Raw genomic sequence first — 22,231 nt, 5'->3', positions numbered from 1 at the left:
GAGCAGAAAATTGGGATCCTGGGGTCGTTGGGTTCTTCATTTTCTCTCTTCCACACTCCCCTACCCGCCTTCACGCTCACTTCCCTTCTTCCTACATCGTCACACACCTACTTGTCCACCCAAATCTCTCACCAGAAGCCACCTATCCCCCAGGTTTCCCCGTCAACCTGTGGACTCCCTGGCATGCAGCCTCTTGCTTCTCAACCAATTTGCTTTTTTGAGGATTTCTGAGTGTGGGGCGGGTGGATAGTGGATAGTGATGGTGTGTGTCTCTGAGGAGGAGCCCTTATAAAGGAATATATTAGAGACTATGTAAATAGACAAGTATTGTGTATGGGTTGATTCCTTTGATTCTCAAGTTGGGCCATAAAGGCTGCCTTTAACCCCATTCTGTTGTCTCTCGGTGCTCTAATCAGTTCTCTGGCAATGTTCCAATAGAAGGGGACTGCTTAACAGGGAGAGGCCCTCCCCTACTTCTCCCTCTCCTACTTCTTCTCTGCCCCAGCTGGTTGCCCCTAACCCTCACATCCCCCCTTTCATCCCTCTGCATTCATCACTGCCCTGAGGGGGGAGTAGTCTTTGCTCTTTTTATATATTCCTGCCCAATCAATTAACTTAATACAGATATATAATGTGAATTAGATTTTTCCTGATTGTTCTTCACAGCTTGATTTATGTGGTTGAAATACAGGTCTAGGAGACAAGAAGATCAGAGAGTTGGTCCCAAATCTGATGTTGCATTGGCTTTATGGCCTTAGGACATTCCTATGACCTTCCTTTCATAGTTGATGCACTCAGGTAAAAGGCATAATATTGTGTACTGGCTATTGTGCATCTTGGCTTGGTCCTTTGAAGATGAAAGGGTACTATAAACTCTCAGCATTATAGTTTTCAAAGAAAGTAGTTCATTTACCTTTTATTGGGATAATAGGTTGACTGGGTGTAAGTAGGAACCCTAGTTTACTGGAAACCTTCACTTGCCGTTATTAGCCCTCATGGGAGCCAAATCCATCATTGTGCTTAGGTCCTAAGTCTGTGCTTAGGTCCTAAGTCTGTTTTTTTTTTTCCCTAAAGCACGTTACAACTGAATGAAAACATACATAAAACTAGGCATACAGAGTAATGGTGATTATTTTAAGTTGAGGCTTGAATCATATATAATATGCTCCAACCTAATAATCTGAGACTCATTGGAAAACATAACCTCACCCAATTTTAGCCTATATGGGGGCAATTAGTTAATTTCTACTGAAAAGTGGCATAAATAATTTTAGGCATGGCTATATAAGCATGATTATCATCTAGCAGCAGTGAGTCAATAATGTTCATTAAGCGCCTACAGCATGCAGAGTCCTCTGCTGACTGGGATGAGGCCTCAGCTTTGGCCCAGTATTTTGGCCTCCTGATTGTTTGAGGCCTATCTCCTTCCTTGCAGCTCCAGGATTAGGACAGGGAGGGGCTGTGTGGGGCAGGGGTAGAGGCTAGGGACATGAAGGGGCAGTTGTTTCCCTCCCTTTCATGACTACCAGACTTCTCATCTAGCATGTTGTACCTTGCATAGCCACCCCTGGGAAGTACTACCGAAAATCAGAGTGAGTTGGTTGCTTCATGAACATATCATCTGAACAGTGCAAATTGATTTAGATGAAATTGGTTTAGTTAATCCCTCCTCTAAGTGCAGGGCAGCTTGCTCCAACTTGCAGATCCTAGAGCAGTGCCAGTGGAGTCTCATAATTGCATCCAAAAATTGCTCTGGGTAGTGAGCCTGTCCGTTCCCTCCTCCCTCCTCCCATAAAATCTGCTGACACCATGACAGTTGAGAAGGAAACTGCAAAAGCAGTATGTCTTTAGCGCTCAGCAAACCTCATTGGCTTGGTGAAGAGGAGAGAATGTCCTCTTTTCACTCTATCCCTTAGCACTCAGGTTCTCTTTTTCCTAACAGGGACACAGAGCCCTAAAAAGGATGTGAAGACAGGGCTGAGGCACAGAATGTGTCTTTAATGGCTGTTCTTGGAGGTACCTGCTTGGCTTCGGGTTTGTCCGTTGTTCAGTCTTTATGGATCTTTGTAACTCCCTAGTTGTTAAGCCATGGGATTTGGCTGCTAGTGGAGGCCAGGGAGTGCTCCATTCCTATTTAGCATTAAGCTTTTGTCCTCTCTTCTGTGCAAAAAAGGAAAATGAGGCACTTTGTTTGCGAAGCACCTCCTCACTTAAGCTGAGTGTCTTGACTTAGAGCATTGTGTCATCAAAATATGAAGTGTAACATGTTGATACTGGATATATGACAGTTCAGGAGACTTCACAATTGTTCACTTTTTTGATGAATGAAATTTTGGTACGAAGGTGGTGGTCTGCTAATGTCTATGTTTAAGGTCTCTCGAAAAACATTGTGTTCATCACTGAGCTGTGTAGAGAAGAGACTAGAAAAGTGTTTCTCAACCAGTGTGTTGGGTCATGCTAATATGTGAGAAGACCAGATGAGTGGTGCTGAGACAAGAAATTCCACCTCCAGTTATCCCCATGTGCAGACTGCTAGTTCCCTTCTTATTTCCCCTCTCTTCCAAGGATCAATATATGTTTCTCTCTCCATTTTCATGAACTAAAACTCTGCTAAAAGTCTTCCATGGGTACTGGAGGTCTGTGGCTCTATTCTACTGTTTCTTTTTTTTTTCCATCTTCCCCTTTTCCATGACCATAGGCAGAAAAAATCTTTTCAATAGTTAATCTCCCAGCTCCTGGATTTCTCTTAGAAATCCTATAAGCTGCTAAGACTACTAGATGGTTAAAGTATGGGTGGTGGAAGGGTTTTGAGTAATGTGCCAACATTCCACCAGTCCCTTCTCCATATGGGGTTGACCTGAATGCACACTAGGGTGTTGGTTCAGCCTAAGTGGGTTAGCAAAGTATCCCTAGTCAGACATGTCCTACTTGGGTTCTTGTTTCCCTGCAGAGCTCTGATTGCCTGACCTTGGGCTTTGTCTCAGCGTTTTTCCTGCAGGTCACACTCCTCTGGTTGATGAACAGCATCCCCAGTCTCTGAATCTTCCTCTTACAGAGACCAAATGATCTGATAACAAATTCATTATGTAACCTGAAAAACCTCCTGAAACAGAAAATCCCAGTATTTTCAATTTGTCTGTTTAGAAGCATAATGTATGGGCATGGTAGATAATGCTAATGCAGGATAGTGACGTTTCTGAATGTATACAGCCCAGAGATAGAAAAATGGTTTATGGTCCAGAATCCTTGACTGCTTTGTCCATAGCCTTTTGTTCAGTGTTGCGAGGATCATTGTGGTTCCCAGGGGAGTAGAAGCTTGATTTCAAATAGGCTTCTGTTCTCTGTCCCCTGTTTCTGATCTGAACGTGGGGTCCTCTCAGCCTAACATTCAACAGCATGTCCTACATACATATATTTCCAATTTTATTCTGAAGAAGTAGAGATGACTTCCCATCCAGGTGTGTCATTGAACATTTAAAAATTTAGAGATATTTCCTTGAGTAACAGAGGTTGGGAAAAGCAGTCCTAGAATAGATGGAAAGCTGTACTGGTAGCAGTAGGTAAATGAAGTTTGTTCTCCATTTGTTCCCCAATCTTGCAATTGCCATTGTAAACTGCATTAAGATAAATGGGTTATGAATTGTGTTTAGGATTCCTGTCAATTATCATGTGTTACCTAGGCAAATCCGGTTCTTTGTTACTTAGATTAATCTTTTGCATTTGTAGCAGATTTAGGACTTTTAGTTCTGCTATTGTGATATTCATTTTAATGTTTATGATGACTATATTGTATAAAATAGCCAATGGTTGGATTTAGGAGCTAATTATTGTACAGAAAATATCATTAAATCCACAGAGTATAAAATATTAAGTAGGCTTTAATAACCTATTAGACAGGAACTGACTCTGGCGCTCTCTGTCAGTCGGTAATCAACCTCCAGTCCTGAGCGCTCTCTGTGCGTGACAAAAGCTTAAGAGAAAAGAAGAGAGACAGTTTTTCCCTTGAGAGGACTCCAGTTCAGCAGGGGAGACGTGTGAGCATAAGAGATACCACAATCAGTCCCACTGTCCTGCAGAAAACTTGTAGGGAGTGTGATCATCCTCCATTATGTCAACTTTGTGTTTGGGATGAATTTCCGAACATTTGCTGCTTTCCTTAGTAAGTTGCTTTGTATCTGTCATCTGTGAATGTATGAGAATTATCTATATTTGTAAAGCAAGTTAATAGTTTTATTTTATCCTTATTTGATCCTCACAAGAACCTGTGAGATGGGTGGGGCAGGTATTTTTCATTCGACAGATGAGAAGGCTGTGGCCCAAGTAGTTTCAATGTCTTCCCTAGGATCATTCAGCTAATTCAGTTTAGAGCCAGGACTACAACCAGGCTCTATTATGAGGATCAAATGAGATAATGGCTTTGGAACCATTTGAAAAGTATAAAATGGTATGCAAATGTAAGATGACTGTTATTATTAATTATGCTTACTGACCACCTAGCCTCTTTTTTCTGGGTTTCTATTTTCAGTCTTTATCCTTTTAGGGTGAGAATCCTGTCCATTGGTTGCCTTTTATTTTCCCAAATGAGCTTTTTTCAGCTTCAAGGGAGTCCTTTCCTACTAATAGGATTCTAGGATTTGTTGTCTTCCTTTTCAGTTCCAAAAGGTGTTCTCATTAGTTTATACTCCTGTGGGACTCCCCTCCCCTTTAGTTGTCCTCTGGAACACCCTTGATTTTATTTATTTATTTACTTATTTATTTATTTTTTTAAAGAGTATCTCACCACTCTTTTTTTTTATGATTTTATTTATTTATTTTTCCCCCAAAGCCCCAGTAGATAGTTGTATGTCATATTTGCACATCCTTCTAGTTGCTGTATGTGGGACGCAGCCTCAGCATGGCCGGAGAAGCGGTGTGTCAGTGTGCGCCCGGGATCCGAACCCGGGCCGCCAGCAGCGGAGCGCACGCACTTAACCGCTAAGCCACAGGACTGGCCCTGGAACACCCTTTATATCTTCCTTGAGGTACAACAGGCAAAACCAGCCACTGTCTTTCAGCACCTTGGCTTAGCCAAGGGAAAGTAATGCATTTTGTTTATTTCCAGTTCCTTTCATGATGATGCCCATTGCTTGTCAGCCTTTCTAGTTACACTAATAAATATGGTTTGTGTTTTGAGGAGCTTAGTTTTCAGTAATCCAAGGTGTCTTTCCTATGTGGTAACAGATAGCAAGAGCTCTGTAATAATAAGATACCAGAGCTGGGAAGCATCTTAAAGAGATCATCTGGTGATTCTAGTTCAACTTGAATGACATTTTACAGTTAAGGAAACATCAGACTAAGCCTGGACTCATTCTCTCATCCCCCAAGGCAGGGAGATAGTTTCTAGTGTTTTAAGGAAGAGCTCACAGGACATTAATGTTAATATCCTGAAGAATGTTTATTTTATGTTAATTTGCTTTTTAAACAAATTCTACAGCTCAGCTCAGTCCTCATTCTACAGCCCAGAGGTCAGGCTTGGTTTCATGCTCATGGTTTTTCTGTGAAGGGGAGACCATGGCTCCTCAGGGAGGTAGTGAGAGCCCAGATCCATGCTCTGCAGACCTGGAAGATGAAAACTAGATGGAATATAAATTGTTGAAGTAAGTGGGCATTTAATTATGTTCAAATAACATTCGAAATAATAGAATTCTGCAAAGTGCAGATCATGGCTTCTCTCTCTGATCAGAGTTAACTGAATGCTGGATTTGGAGGGTGATGCTGAAATCAATCTTTCATTTTCTAAGTGTAGAATGTATTATTTTTATCTTAATCACCTGCATTGAAACTCCTCTTTTGTATTTCTACTTACACAGCCTTATGAAACCTTCTAGATTATTCTCATCAACTTCTTTTTTTAGGAGTCTCGGCCAGAAGGGGGGAGTGGGATGAAGTTAAGCCATACAGAAACAATTTTATAATAGAGCAAGAACAAATACATAAACATACATATTTGACTACATGGCGGTAACTAAATCATATGGAAGGGAACAAATCAGTGGGAATTTGTTTCTTAATATGGCAGTTGGTCTGCCCTCCCAGACATTTCATCAATGCATTTTTATGACAACCCATTGTGTTTTCTGGCAAAAGCTTCATGATTACATGTCATTGGGTTGCACCCTATCAAGTTCATATTCTGTCTTTATCCTTAGCACACTCTCTAATTCTGCATAGGTTAGTGATTCACGAACTTTCTGAAGGTACAACACTCTGCCATTATTTTTATTTTTTATTTTTGTCATACCACTTCCCCCTGTACTTCCTAAAAGTATTTTGTGATATAGGAGTCAAATATTTTTTAGGAGTCTTATATTTTTTAAATGAATAAAAATTGGGAGCTAAGGATTTTCTGACACCCATTGATCGTTAGAGATATCTCAGGGTATTGCAAAACCTAGACAGGGAATCACTGACCTAGAAAAACAATTGAAAGCAGTAAACAATCCAATAGAGTTTAGAAATACTACATAATTACAGTTGGCAGTATAGTATAGTGGTTACCTTTTCACACTTTGGAGTCAGACCTGGGTTTGAATCTTTTTTTTTTCAATTGAGATATAATACACATATCATAATAGTCACCATTTTAAAGTGTACAATTCATTGGTTTTTAGTATATTCACAAAGTTGTGCAACCATCACCACTATCTAATTCCTGAACATTTTTGTCATCCTAAAAAGAAACCCCATACCCATTAGCAGTCACTCTTCATCCTTCCCTTCCTCCAACCCTTGGCAACCACTAATCTACTTTCTATTCTTATGGATTTGCCTATTCTGGGCATTTCATATAAAAAGAATCATATAATTTTTGGCCTTGTGTGACTGGCTTCTTTCACTTAGCATAATGTTTTCAAAGCTCATTCATGTTGTAGGATATATCAGTACTTCATTCCTTTTTTCAATGAATAATATTCCATTGTATAGATATACCACATTGGTTTATCCCTTCATCAGTTGATGGACATTTGGATTGTTTCCACCATTTGGCTATTATGAATAATGCTGCTATGAACATTTGTGTACAAGTTTTTGAGTGAGCACATCTTCAGTTCTTCTGGATCATATGGTAATTCTACATTGAACCATTTAAGGAACTGCCAAACTATTTCCTGAAGCAGCTGCACCATTTTACATTCCCACCAGCGATGTATGAGGGTTCCCATTTCTCCACATCTTGGCTGACATTTGCTATTTTTGAAAATTATAGTCATCCTAGTGGGTGTGAAGTAGTATTATAGCCACTCTAGTGAGTATGAAGTGGTATCTCAATGTGGTTTCAATTTGCATTTCCCTAATGGCTAATGATGTTAAGTATCTTTTCATATGCTTAGTAATCATTTATTTGTATATCTTCTCTGCAGAAATGTCTATTCAAATCCTTTGCCCATTTTTAATTTTTTTTTTATCTTTTTATTGTTGAGTTGTAAGAGTTCTGTATATTTCTAGATACTAGACCCATATCACATATATGACTTGCAAATATTTTTTTCCATTCTATGAATTGTCTTTTCACTTTCTTGATGGTGTCATTTGCAGCACAGAAGATTTAAATAATGATGAAGTCCAATTTATCAATTTTTTTCTTTAGTTGCTTGTGCATTTGGTGTCATCTAAGAAACCCTTGCCTAACTTAAGTTCACAGAGATTTACACCTATGTTCCCTTCTAAGAGTTTTATAGTTTCTGCCTTTACATTTAGGTTGTTGGTCCACTTTGAATTAATTTTTATATATGGTGTGAGGTAGGGCTCTAACTTCATCCTTTTGCTTGTGGATATACAGTTGTCCTAGCACCGTTTGTAGAGAAGATTATTCTTTCCCCATTGAATGGTCTTGAAATCCTTGTCCAAAGACAATTGGCCATAAATGTATGAGTCTATGAGTTTATTTCTGGACTCTCAGTTTTATTCCGGGTTTGAATCTTAGCTTTGCTACTTGCAAACACATGTGACCCTGGACAAGTAACCTTTTTTTTATGGTAATAATAGTACCTACCTTTTAGAGGGTTGTTGTGAAAATTAAATGAGATAATGCATGTAAAGGGTATTATTTAGTGCCTGGCACGTAGTAAATGCCCAATAAATTTTAAGGGGAAATGTGCTTAGATAATCAGGGAGGTAGGGAAAATGGGGGTAGTTGAAAGGATGCTGAAATATTAGGTGTGACCAGAACAAGGTGGCTTCATAAATGAGAGAAGAGATGAACAGATGTTTGAAGAAGTGAAAAAAATATTCAGTTCCCCAAAATTGGCTAAAGCAGTTACTACATGATGGTAAAATAGAACAGAATAGAAACTGTATAAAAAAGTTACTTACTGTAAACAACAGACTATAACCATCTTACATTAGTCTTTATAGAGCTGAAGTCAGTTAAAGTAGGTTATTTTAGAGCACTAGTGTTTGACTTTTTTTCTGTCTTGGACTCTTTTGAGAATATTTTGAATGCTATGGACAACCCTCTCTCCATGGAAATGTATATATGACATACATACAACATTCTTCAAACAGTTCAAGGAAGTTAAGAAATTCCTAGTTAAAAATCCTATTTTGACCTCATCCAAGGCAATGCTGAACAATTGCATGCTTTCCCAAGTTTAATTTCGTAGTAAGATTCAAGTGTCACACTTACTAGGGAACAATTTTTAGCATTCCAGAGAAATTCAGAGAGCTTTTCCTCTGTACAGAAGAATTTATCCGGCACCCTCCTAAGACTTAGAAGAATTATAGCACTCTGATTGTGTTTGTATAGGTTTCAGCAGTGCTCCTGACCAACTGTCATTTTGGCGGGAGGCCTCACTCGATTCTCCCAGGTAGCTTCCAACACAGACATTCAGGAATGCAGACATGCATTTCTGGAAGAGATAGCAACAGAAATGCAGTGTGAGGTGGAGATGGGCCTAGAATAAAAAGATATGATTCTGGAAGGGACTCGGAATGAGAGGCAGATTCAGAGAAACTCAGCGGGACACAGAGAGACAAAAATAGAAGCGGAAACATACTGTTTAGAAACCCTCTTGTAAATAGTCAAGATAAACTTCAGTGGAGGAGGTGAGATGATTGAAATAAAGGTGTAGGGGAAAGAGCACAGGCATTGGCTTTAGACTGCCACAGTGGATGTTCCTGGTTGATTTGCTTAACAACGCTGAGCCCCAATTTCCTAACTATAGTATGGGTATGGTAGTAGTAGCTTTCTTACCGGCTTCCTGATAGAATTTAACAGAATAATGTGTGTAAAGTGCTTAACAATACTCAGAATACAGGAGGTGCTCAATACATGCTAGGTCCTTTCTTCTAACTTCTAGTTTAAGGGACCCTTTGTTTAACAATTATTGAATACCTAGTATGTGTGAGGCACCGTGCTGTGAATAAAAATATGAATAGTTGATGCTCTCAAGGAGCAGGGAGAGTTAGCTGGAGACACAGATGTGTAAATGAAAGAAAACAGAATGTTCTGAAAGCCATCACTGGTTGAGGTGATAAACATGTAAATGAAAGAATTCCTAGTTTTCTAGACTTGGATGATGCTATTCAGCAGATAGGGAAAATTGGAAGAGGAGCAAGTGTTTTGTTTTTTGGGAGGTGGGGAGAATAATAAGTTGATTTATGGACCTGTTGAATTTGAGCATCTGAGGGATATCAGGTGAAGCTATGAGAGGCAATATTCCTGCCTTGCGTGGAAGTTGGAATCTATCATCTTTAAAGTCTCTTCCAATTCTAAGATTCTATGATATATGTACATTTTAATTATTTTACTTTTTCATCCCTGTAGGTGAATGCTGATAGATATTATAAGCTACAAAATACTAGCCAACAATTTTCAAGCACTTGTAAATTATAAAAGAAGAATACCACACGTCTCACCGTTAAAAAAGTGGTTATACAAACATCTGAGCTTATCAAACCAACTGAGAGTGACTGTTTTACAAAAAGATTTTTCACTTTTACAGCCCAGTTTCTTATAGTTTCCATTACATAGCTAGTTAGTTCAGTGCACTTAAAAGGTTTGATTTAGAAACAGCTTTTAGGGGTTCATCTATTGTACTTATGCACAAGGTATAATTGTACTCAGTATTTAAGTATCCTGTGAGAGGGCTATGCATATATCACTGATAGATGACAAAATCTGAGCAAATATCAATGGCAGAATCAAATTTTCAGGCCCTGATGAGGGTCTCCAAGGGTAGTAAGATGATGAACAAAAGTTATTCAAATCAAAAGATGCCTTTCTCTTCCCTATAAATAAGATTAACATTTATAGTCAGTAAGATTTATTTTATATTTTTCTTTAGTTAAGGCTAGCTTAGAATATTATGTGTATTGATTTTAATTAATGGAAGACCCATGGCAATTAGTATCTCTATGTTCAGCTCAGCAATGTCTGTGAAAGAAGAGATAGATTGACCAAGAGATTAGTTTCTTGATAATTGGGTGACTTCTTTTACTCTGATGCACATACTAAAATAAAGGTTATCAGATCTGAAAATTTCTGGCTCCTCACCTTGCTAATTTATACCTAGATCTTGATTTGCATCTTATGTTTTAGGAAGTATGAGAAGACACATGGGGAGGTGAGCTTCATGGTAGGCTTGTGCTAGCTCTGCGGGTGTTTAATAATAAAATCAAACTGAAGCTACAAGGTAATATGTCTTCATTATTGATCAGCAACTGTTGCTGAGAAAATTGCAAAGTTGAGATAGTTTTTCATTCAGCTTGATGAAGAGTCTTCTGAAGGTGAGGGAAGAAAATGAAAGTGAAAACTATCATCTTTTGTCTCTAGTAACTCAGTTTACTAGAAATGTGATGGAACAGAAATTTCCATGTGTGGTAATGGGAAGTAATTCAAGTTCACATTCTGAAGAACTTATTATCCTGCACCAAGAACTACATTTTTCTAAAGTTCTCTCCTCTTTTTTATGCAGGCTCCCAGAATGGAATCATTTCAAGAACTAGGGAGTTAGTTTGAAATATGGCCTTGTTTTCCTTCCAATAGATGTGAAATAGGAGTAGCTCTTATATTTTACCTTGAAGTAAATTAGAAAACAATATTGGAGAATGAAGATTGAGAATTTTGCAGGGCCTCAGGCTCACCATAGTCCAGGGCAAGAGATGTCGGTGGAGAATATGCGAGAGAATGATCCATGCCAGTGTTGTGAGCTGGAATAGTGATGTTAATCGGTAAACCAGGATTCAGAGATGGCCACTGGGTTCTATTTATTAGTGCAGGAAAATATTCTCAAGCATTTGTCAAAAACAAGGTTTGAAGGGGGAGAAAGGCTTTCTGATTAATTCCAAAATCACTTTCCTATTGCTCCAGCATCCCTGGGGAATCCAGCATGTAAAGCGTCCATTGGTTAGCGTATAATTATGCTATATCCACTTTTCCTTTGGAAATGCTGAATGACTCTTGCTTTGTATTCCTTGCAGGTGAAAGCCCAGCCTCTGTGGTTCTTAATGCCTCAGCAGGATTATTTTCACTAAAGATGGAAACACTGGAGTCTGAATTGACCTGTCCAATCTGCCTAGAGTTGTTTGAAGACCCCCTTCTGCTCCCTTGTGCTCATAGCCTCTGCTTCAGCTGTGCCCATCGCATCTTGGTCTCGAACTGCAGCTCTGGTGAATCCATTGAACCCATTACTGCTTTTCAGTGTCCTACGTGTAGGTATGTTATCTCACTGAACCACCGGGGCCTGGATGGCCTCAAGAGGAATGTGACTCTGCAGAACATTATTGACCGCTTCCAGAAGGCTTCAGTCAGTGGGCCCAATTCGCCAAGTGAGAGCCGCCGGGAGAGGACTTACAGGCCCAGCACCGCCATGTCTAGTGAACGAATTGCTTGCCAATTCTGTGAGCAGGACCCGCCAAGGGATGCAGTGAAAACCTGCATCACCTGTGAGGTCTCCTACTGTGACCGTTGCCTGCGGGCCACACACCCCAACAAGAAACCTTTCACCAGCCACCGCCTGGTGGAACCAGTGCCAGACACACATCTTCGAGGGATCACCTGTCTGGACCATGAGAATGAGAAAGTGAACATGTATTGTGTATCTGATGACCAATTGATCTGTGCCTTATGCAAACTGGTGGGGCGTCACCGAGACCATCAGGTCGCATCCCTGAATGATCGATTTGAGAAACTCAAGGTAAGCGATCTGGGAAATATCCTTTATACAACTTTGTCTCTTTATATACAGTTATACAGTTAGCAAGTTCTCTAATAAAATGGGCCACTTTTCCTATATGACAAGTGAATTAACACCAAGTTGTTCTCTTAAGGACTAACCTACTCACCTGCAAGCTCCCACCAGAACCTGTTTCATCTGTTGCATAAACCTGCTTGCATTCATTCACCTCTGGCAATTCTGGGGGAGTTGGCCCCTGACCCGCCACACCAGTGGTCCTTCCGGGGAAACAGCACCCTCTCTCCTCTGTCAGTGACATATTGCACACTACATATATTTGCCATGATCTTTCCACCTCTTCTTTTAAGTATGTGAGTACCTGTGTAGGTGTACTGTCATTAGCATATGTGCTTATTTGCATATGTATGCATATAGCAATGGGAAGGATGGGTGTGTCTCTGTGTAGGTGTGGGTGGAGGTGTCTGAGTGTATCTATGTAGGCGAGAGATTTTTGTGGAGGACAGTAGTCTATGTGTTTGCATACTCAGTACACTAAAGAAACAAAGGTTTGGCATTCGCCACTACAAATTCCCATTAAACTTTTAACACGGGCTAATTCTAAGCCTGCCTTAAAAACAAAACAGTCAACAGAAGAACTTAAGTGTGCCGCAAAGTCAGGAGGGATAATCAAATACCTGAACTAAAAATTTAAACCGAAGGCAATGAATATTTAATCCAGTCTCAGATTTTGTGCCAGTGTTCGTTTTTGTGGGTTATGAACTGAAGCACCTGTTTGCAGGCCCTGCCTTGGAAGTTCCTAGTCTTTCATTTCTGTTCAGTGGACCGAGTTTTCCAAAGTTGTTGTGCCATGTAATATTTGTGTGCAAGTCTAAGTGCCTGTTTTTTAAAACCCTACTACCTCACATTGATGTTAACAAATGTCAAATCCAGTAAATCGTTTTATTCCCATTGCCTGTCTGCTATGTGGTTTAACTGCTCTTAAGAAGGGAGCTGCTTAACAGAAATTCCGGAAAAATAAAATATTTAAATGGATAATAAGATTACCACTCCAAAATAGGGCCTGGATATATAAGGCAAGCTGGAAGAAAGACCCAGATAGGATGGAAAGAGGGCAAGAAGGGAGTGGAGATTTTCCTCTTGCCATGCCCTGGAAAAGTCATTGTAACTTATGTAAAATTATGATGTTGGTGAAGGTAGCAGTACTCAGAATAGGATAAATTTTCCCTTTTGTAATTTATTGTAACCAGTATTGAGAGTGGTCACACTGACAATTGTTTGCCATTTTGATTATTATTTATATCTAATATTTATAAATTTGTACAAAGTTCAATATTGATTTCACTAAAGGTGATACTCTCATTCATATCAAGACTGCAGAGAGGAGTAATCTCATTGACTTCAATTCTTAGAATCATAAGAGGCTGAGTCTTGGACTTGGTCTAGTTGAAGCCCTACACTTTGAAGTCGTATAAACTGAGACCTTGATGGGTTAAATGATTTGGTCAAAGCCACAGAACTGGAAATGGAACTCAGCTTCTAGACCCTGAGTTAAGTATCCTTTCTGATGTAGCCTGCTGCCACTTTTGTTTTGGATCTGAGTTTTCCCCATGAAATGTGATTTGAAACTTGACTTTTATGCTCCAGCAACTGCACATTTCATGGGTCACAGATAAACGATTAACATCAAGGAAAGGACATATTGTATAAACTTAGAGCTTCATGAAGGCAAGAGATGGGGGCGGGGTTGCAGGAAGTGTGGGGGATATGGAGAGGATAGAACAATCTCTGCCAAATATTTGCAGGTGTTGGAACTATAATAAGGCATTGGCCTTGAGAAATATTCCACACAGAAAAATCTGTATCCATATGTACTATTGAGATAACAAAAGACTGGATAGGATAAGCCTGTATCTACAGAACACCAGCTTTTTGAAAACATCCGAAAACATGAAAACATTGGATGATTGATTAGATATCTGGCATCATGCAGCTAGAACCCTTGTCTCCAGGGATGGATGGAGCACAAAAGTATTTTACCAAAAAATACTTTAGTCTGTAACTAATCAGTAACTTTTGGAGAAAGAAAGGCCAGATTTTGAATCATTCCCCTTTAATTTTTTAGGAAATGTGCAGAAAATTCTGATTACAAATTAAGTGGAAACTTTTTTTGCTCATTTTTGGACAGAGAGTGGAAACATATGAATCATTCCCAACCGTGTGGTTTGTTATGTTGTCTGGAACATCTTGGACTTTGGGGAGGGAGAGGGAGGTGCTGCTTGTGTGTGGGGGTTGGGGGGGTCACATTGGTTTGGTGCCAAGTGTAGAAGGATATTAGTTCTCCACATCAAGCAGAGAGGAAGTCTGACTTTTAGTGTCACATGTACTCACATCTTTGAGTTAATTTTAATTTAGAAAAGCATTTAGGATTATCCCTTTAATCTGCTTGATTCTTCCCCAAGGAGAAAGGAGAAAGCCAGCTGTCAGAAGCTATGGGGGAGATGGCCTTGAACATACTTCCCTGGCCCTGAGGGGAGCATGGGAGTCCTACAGAAGGGGAATAATGATATATATGTATCTAGGGGTTTGACCTGGCCAGTAACTGATAACGGTGTTTATTTGTACTTTTTGGTTCTAGAGCTTCATTGTTGGCGTTTATAACTACCCTTTTTGTACTAACCTCCCTGATTAGGATTAGTGCTCTCTAATATTTATTTGTTCAATAAAGAATAAACAAACCATTATGTTATAGATTAAAGGTCAGAATAACCAGAAACCAGCCTGTCTTCTTAACATGTACTCAAAATGGATTAGAGGGTTTGGGATACTTAGTACAGTTTATTATCCTTATTTACTTGTCCAGTCTACCTACATGTCCCTCAGTAGGCTATCACTGGTTCAATTAATGCTTCAATTTCGAAGAATAATTGTGTTCATGACAGTTATTACAGTAGTAAGTCCTATCAGAGTAATTACTTTCTCCATTACCTCTCCTTTCACTTACTAGTCACAATATATATCTTAGTTCATGATATGTGCTGCATTTCTATAAAACTGCTTCACATTTTAGGGTTTTCATTGTCACGTAAGTTCTTCCCCTTAGAAAAGGTAGATATTATTGTATTAATAAATGTTGGCTTTATAAAAAGAGGTCAAATTTCAGTGGCTCTCTATTGGTGACAGATCTCAATTCGATATTCTAAGTCCTATACAACTTGTTTCCCATGCAGCCCATCTGTCTTCCCCCCCCCCCACCCTCAAACATGCTACCTTCATCTACCCGGGGTAGCCTTCTAAGTGTCTGCTAAAGATACCATTCTCTTTTCTGACTCTTAACTTTCACTCGTGATCTTCTGTTGGCCTGCTTAGGAATCCTACCTATTTTTTAGTACTCAGTTGAAACCCCACAAGGCCACTCCAGCATACCCCAACTATACCATAAATTCCCTGAGGCTAGGCACAATGTCTTTTATTTCTTCAGTATCGTCAGTATCTAGCACATATAGGATATGCTCAAGAAATCCAAGTTAATTAAATCTCTGTAATGCATTTGCAGAAAGTATGCCAGCGTCTATAGCTTGCTTTGGTTCTCATAAGATATAAATCTGTCTTGCCATTATGAATACTTTAGAAACCTGAAAAAAAACTCCTGTGAACTACTGATAATGTTAAAAACCAGAGTGTTAGCAAAAGTATGGAATGTCCTTAATTTTAAGTGCCTATTCATTTTGATTGCTGGATTTTCCAACTGCCTAACCCTATGGTGACATCTGTATAAATCAGATGTGATTATTGTAATGTGATGTCTTCACATTTCCATGCCCACAGCCTGACAAAAATATAGCTGATGAAAACCAGGGGGAATAGAGGAATTTCCTGAAAGGAATAAACAAGCACATTTTCTTTTTCTCATTACATTTCCACGAATTCATTACTACAAATAATTCTTAAATGCAGTTACATTTACATATCAGGGATCTTGTTGTTATAAAATATTACCTGGCACTAGAGTAAGCTTTTTGTTATGGGAAAGTAAAATACACACACATACATGTGCATGCACACACACAGAGGAAGAGAGACTGAGACAGAGAGAGCTAAAGATTGCCAGACAAAGAGAAGGGAGATATGAGACTTGGAGAATGTTCAAAGAAAAACTACAACGAGAGTTAAAAGGTTGGAAAATATGATATTCTAGAATCTTATCATAGTTGATTACTTGTCCTTCTTCCTACTCAGTCACTCTGTCATCCACCTACCCATTCTCACTCAGCCACCACCTTCTCCCAGTCATTTGTCTACTCACCCACTTGACACCCACTTCTGTCTGCCAAGACAGATTCCCTCTCAACTTATCTATCAATGGGCATTTGACTGTTTCTGAACCAGTATGGGTATAAATATAAGAGAATGAAAGAGAAATATCTTTATGAGAGACTGGGTTGAGAGAGGCTATATTTGCATACATACGTATGTGTCACTATATATGAGTATGTGTATTTCTGCGTGGATGAGTGGCTGAGAATGACTCTGTGTCTGTGTGTCTATGTGTATCTACAAATGTGTGTCACTACGTGTGAGGAGGAGAGAGTGTCTGTGTTAATCTCCTGTGGGCGTATCTGTAGATAAGTTGGGTATGAGGGGGCCATGAGTATGAGGCAAGCTTTCTGTGGCCACCTTAGGGAGGGTTAGGGCCTCAGTGGAACCTATCCCGAGATGAGGGATCTCCCTAAAAATGAGCCAGATCATACATCCTCATGATAAGAAAAATCTTCAGTGGAGGCCAGGGTGGGTTACCACAGGAGGGGGAACAGAAAAAGTTGTTTCTCCCTTTCACTCACTTAGGTACTGAATCAAAGTAGCTAAATATAATAAGAACAAAGCAGTTGAGTGCATATTTTCACTCTCTAAGGTATGGTGGTGGATATGTATGTATTGGGGTGAGGGTAATGTCTGTCATCGGATTTCTTGGCTAAACCAGCCTTCATTGGCTAAACCAGCCTTCAACTCATGATTGTAAAATCATCCTCGCTTGTAGATCTGGTTTCTCTGTGGTCTGTTAGTTGTCCAAGACTTGGTCTCCATTACTTATGTATAAATCTGTACGTGTTTTGTGTGTGGGTGGGTGAAAAATGCATTTTATTCCATCTGTACTCAAACTGTGTGCTAAAACTCATTTGAACCCCTGTTCTTCTCTCTCCAATAATTATATTGATTCTCTGTCTCTGTTCTCATATAGTATTAACAGGGCCTTGTGCTGAAAGATATTTTCTGTCGTTTCTTAGGTTTAAGAGCAAGTTTAGCAAGTGGATACCTCTATTATCTGTGTTCTTATCTCTCTGTTTTTCTATTTCTTTTGTCTCAAGTCTTCTCCTCATCAGCAATCATCAGTCTGAGAATAATTTACAAGATGTTGACTCAGAGATTGTTCTTGGGTGGATTAAAATCCTATCTGTTATTATTGGGCAAAAGAACGTATTACAGAAATATAGGTGAGGAAAGATTAAGGAAACAAGAATTATTGAACCCAAAAAAGTGAATTTTAAAGGGGAAAATGTGATAATGACATTTAAGTTCATGAAGGGTTGATATAATGAGGTAATGTCTTGTTCTTTATCTCCCCTGAAGTTAGAACAGGCAACAACTTAAACTGTAGCACCGGGGCTTTAGGCCAGGGATTCATTCATTCATTTAACAATTAACAAAAACTCATTTTGTTTACTGAACACTTAAAATATTCAAGTCATTGTGGTAGGAGCTCGGGACACAGGAAGTAAGGTACAGTCCCTGCCCTGAGGAGCTTTGAGTTTAGTAAGGGAGATAGATAAGTATTTTGAAAATTCTGATTCAGTACGGTAAGTGCCATGACAGAGGTTTGCACAGGATACTCCGAAGCACAGAGGAAGAGTCAGGGAAAGGAGGTCATCGAGCTCAAAAATGGGGACTCATGAATGAATTTGTTGGAGAAGAGGGCAAACTGGAGAGAGACTGTGAAGAAAGAACTGACAGGACTTGGTGAATGACTGTGGTGGTTATGGACGATTCAGAGAAAGAATTAAAAAATGATTTTTGAGTAGGAGATGTCTCGAAGAATGATGGCATTGGGGACAGAAATGGGGAAATTAGGAAGGGGCTAGCAGTTTTGGTGGTATGATTAGACTTTAAATTTGAGTTTGATGTAATTGTGGGTCATTCAGCATTCACTCATTCATCCAACACTTACTGAACACCTATTAGGTGTCAAACACCAGAAGAGATATTGGGGTTACAGCGATAAAGCCAGCACAGTCCGTACTCTGGTAGAGCTCTCAACTTATTGTGGGGACACAGTTAAGGACACAGTCGCAAGGCAGTGTGGTGAGTGCTATGACAGTGGAAGCACAGGGGCTTGTGAGAGAGCATAGGAGGGACGTCAAAAGATATTTTGAGTGGGTTTTTGGACCCCTAGTTGGAGGACAGGGATGGGGTAAGGAGAAGAGAGTGCTCTTGTCAAGAGAAAATAGTGTGTTCAAATGTCTGGAGGAGAGAAAGCATGGGGTAATCTCAGAACTGAAAGGGCAAGTGTTCTAGAAGGAATTGAAATTCAGGCCTTTGCAGTGGCTGAAAGATCAGGGCCAGAGACGTAGATTTGAGTGTTTTTAGCATGGAGGTAGAACCATGCAGTAGTGAGCTGAATGAGGGCCCAGGATTGAGCCTTGTAGCACACTAGTGGTCTAGAAGGTAGATGTGAAGGAAGAGCAAGTGAAGGATAAAGAAGAGGATGTGTATGAGAGGCAGGGACTGAAGAGGAGTAGTGCAAGTAGAATACAATATTGAGGCCTCTAGAAAAGGAGAGTTGGCTTTGGCTCACTATTCTGAGTATTATCAAAATACTGGATTTAGGTTTTTAGTACAGCTTTTCTTTTAGAAGGTCCAAATAATAATTTACACATTTAAGCTAGAGATTTAACCATGCTATGCACCTGAAGAGAGGGGAAAGAAAAGAATGCAGGATGGTTTGTGTAGCATTTCTGATAAGGGGACTGGAGGAGTGTGGGTCTTTTCTGGATGATTTCAGAACCTGCTGACAAGAAGAGGGATGGCAACCTGTTTCACCTGGCTTGAGGACCAGTCTGGTTATTCTCTAATAACCCTTAAGTAGAGTGGACCTTATACATCCAGTATATCACCTGCGTCTCATTCTGATACATAGCCGGAGTCTATACAACAGCAAATAAATGTTTAGGGAAGGAGTAAACTCTGGCATAAGGGCGTGGGCTTCAGTTTGTGGACCAGATGGTGTGTTCTGCTGTTGAAAGGCCGTATGTAATTGATACATAAAGTGACAGACTGAAGCAAAAGCAAAATAAGTATTTTAAGACAAGCAGTTAAAAAAAAGAAGGCAGAATGTGACCCCCAAAGTGTGCTAAGATTTTGGCTGCTGGCTTTTGGAAGAGCTGGGAACATTGGTAAGTAGACAGGATGTCAAAAAAGAGCATGTCAAAGAATAGTAATGGGGTCACAGGCTCAGATTATTTTTAAAGATGAAGTTGTCTTCTGTCAATTGGGAAGACTCAGGTCTGGGGTGGGCTGGCCTTTCTTCCCTTCACTTCTCCCCAAACCCCCAAGGTTCAATTCTCACATCAAAACAGTTGGGATCTTGTCTAGGTTTAGATAATGTTCCTCTTGTACCTTTTAGAAAGCAAGAGAGAATACAGGCATTCCATGGCAATAATACATGTTTCAGTAGAACAAACAGGAAAGCTCCACCCCTTTTTAAGCTTCATGACTTGCTGGGTCAGGTAGGTGTATGTAAGTGTGCTCATATATGTGTGAATATATGTGCCTTCACGGAGCATGACAAGTGGCGATCATGGTCAAGTGTGAGCCATAAGGGGAATTTCTGGCTGTAATGAAGAGCTGGTGGTTTGACTTATAGCTAGATTTCTTGAGGGAGCCAATGAGAAAGTTACCTGAAATAACCTGTGTCTAGAGAAGTGAAAAAAAAAACGGCAATTATCTGAGAGGGTTAGAGAAGCCGTTTCTTTTTATGGGACGCTGTCTGGAAGAAGAATAGCCGGTGCCTGGCTTTCTCAGAAATGGCAACACATTTTCCCCTTTGGGAAGGATATAACAGAACACAAGGAGGCTGAGTCTGTATGACACAAATGAAGTGGAACTTGGGTAAAAATGGAATCAGCGTAGACTGCCAATTTAGCTAACTTGGGCCTTTTAAAATCTCAATTATGCAAATCAGCCAAATCTTCCCCTCACTTTGTGCTGTTTAGACACATGTACAGTTTTGTGAGAGCTCTAACGATGCAGTCACCTGGAGGTGAAGAGGGTCTCCCAGTTTTATAGCTCAAATGGCTTCTTTAACCCTCACACAGGAGAAGCACAGAAGGACCCAGAGGTAACCTCCTGCAGCGGGAAATGGAAGCTTCATCCTGCTCCCCCTGCCAACCTCCTGTCCCCGTTTCCTCCCAGCAGATATCTCCATTCCAATCTTCCCTGCCACTTTGGCTCTCTCGCTGTCACTGTTCAACTGTTCTGAGAAGGATGCACTAACTAGGCTTGGACAGAGGGAGCCTGGCCCAGTCATTAACTGGACAGCACAAGAAAAGAACAAAACAAAACAATTTTTCAAAACCAAACAACCACAACGCAACAACAGAGACATGTTTAGTTTTACATAAGGAGATTTTATATACACACACACGCACACGCAGACACACACATATACGTATCTTTTTTGTTTACTCAGTCAGAGTATAGACAACATAATTGCTTGGCCAAATCAATGAAATCATTCAAACTTAGAGTGGCCCAGAATTTCTAGTTCTAAATGATTCGTCAGTGCTAGCCATGATAAGGAAGGGTGGGGAAATAGACTGCATAATTGCTTCAATTCTCGGCTTCCCTTTGCATATGTTCGTTATCGAGAATCAATTCCAGTTTGAGAGGAGGCTTTAATTCCTTGTAAATGAATAGGAAGTGAGTAAGTAAACGTTCAGTGTTTTCCTCAAATTATGTCTCGTAATGTAAGAAAACAGTGGCAAAAAGCCATCAACAGATGGTGTTTTCATTAGCCAAAGATTTATTTTTCAAAGCATTTTCATATTAATGAAGTAACGTTGAAATTAGAGTCATCTTGTCAGTTCTAGTTCTGTGTTGTTAAAATGTGCTGTCATTCTGCAAATTGCTAGGGGGCCAGAGCAAAATAACCATTTGCCGTAACTTTGTGTCCAAGGTCCATTGTCTAACCAGACCCCAAATTATGTGTTCAGCCTGAATTTTTGTTTTCAGTGGCTTTACAGAAGCTGTGAGTCTCAGTTGTGGGCAATAAATGAGGAACACACAGCAGGGATCTTAGCCCTGCTCTACACTATGAATTATTTATAAGATATCAGTTTCATGACAAGTGTTGCAACAGGTTACATGTACTTGTCAGGAAACATTCTCCCCATGGAATCCCATGTTCGACTGGAAACACATTACAGTTTGAAACACAGATTTCTAATATTTGCTCTGAGTTCATCAATCTACATTATGTTTACCTAATATGTCAATATGGTCATTTGTGATCTGTGGGATTTCCATTGATCTAGGAATCTGAACCACTCTGCTAGAGGAAATCACAAACTGATTGGATCCATTAGCAAAGTCCACTCTCTAACTTAGGCTGGACCATTTCATCAAACTACAGCTCTATCATATTCACCTTATGGCCAAATTTTTGAAGAGGAGTCCAGACTTGTAGCCTCCACATAGACTATACTGACATAAAGGTCACTAGTGACCTCTAATTACCAAATCCAGCTACCTTTTATCAGTCCTCATATTTCTTGCACTCTCTGCATATTTGACAGTAACAAATCCGTTTTTGAAACATGTTTCTTTCAATTATCCTCTTAGCTTGGCCTAGACCTGCATTACCAATTGCCTTGAGTATTGCAGCCTCCTTCTAACCAGTGTCCCTACCCCCAGGCTCTCCTGTTTCAGTCTGCCCCACATATTGCTGGTAGGTCTCATAAATGCAGCCTTGATTATGTCATTATCTTGCTCAGAAGTCTTTGGTA

General features: G+C 39.8%; 1 protein-coding gene across 3 annotated transcripts in view; it reads left to right on the top strand.

The window, feature by feature from the left end:
• The window catches only part of MID2 (midline 2), an 82,396-nt gene that overhangs the window by 1,686 nt on the left and 58,479 nt on the right, over window positions 1-22,231 (top strand). For all 3 annotated transcript variants that reach the window (XM_004440463.3, XM_087427367.1, XM_087427366.1), the window contains exon 2: window positions 11,461-12,176. In XM_004440463.3, coding sequence (XP_004440520.1) covers window positions 11,517-12,176 — 660 coding nt within the window. In that variant the 5' untranslated portion in view covers window positions 11,461-11,516. The remainder of the gene's footprint in view (window positions 1-11,460; window positions 12,177-22,231) is intronic.

Source organism: Ceratotherium simum, chromosome X (assembly GCF_057802395.1).
Source record: "Ceratotherium simum simum isolate JZ-2026a chromosome X, ASM5780239v1, whole genome shotgun sequence".
In the NCBI taxonomy this organism is placed as follows: domain Eukaryota; kingdom Metazoa; phylum Chordata; class Mammalia; order Perissodactyla; family Rhinocerotidae; genus Ceratotherium; species Ceratotherium simum.
This window is presented reverse-complemented; position numbering and strand designations above follow the sequence as displayed.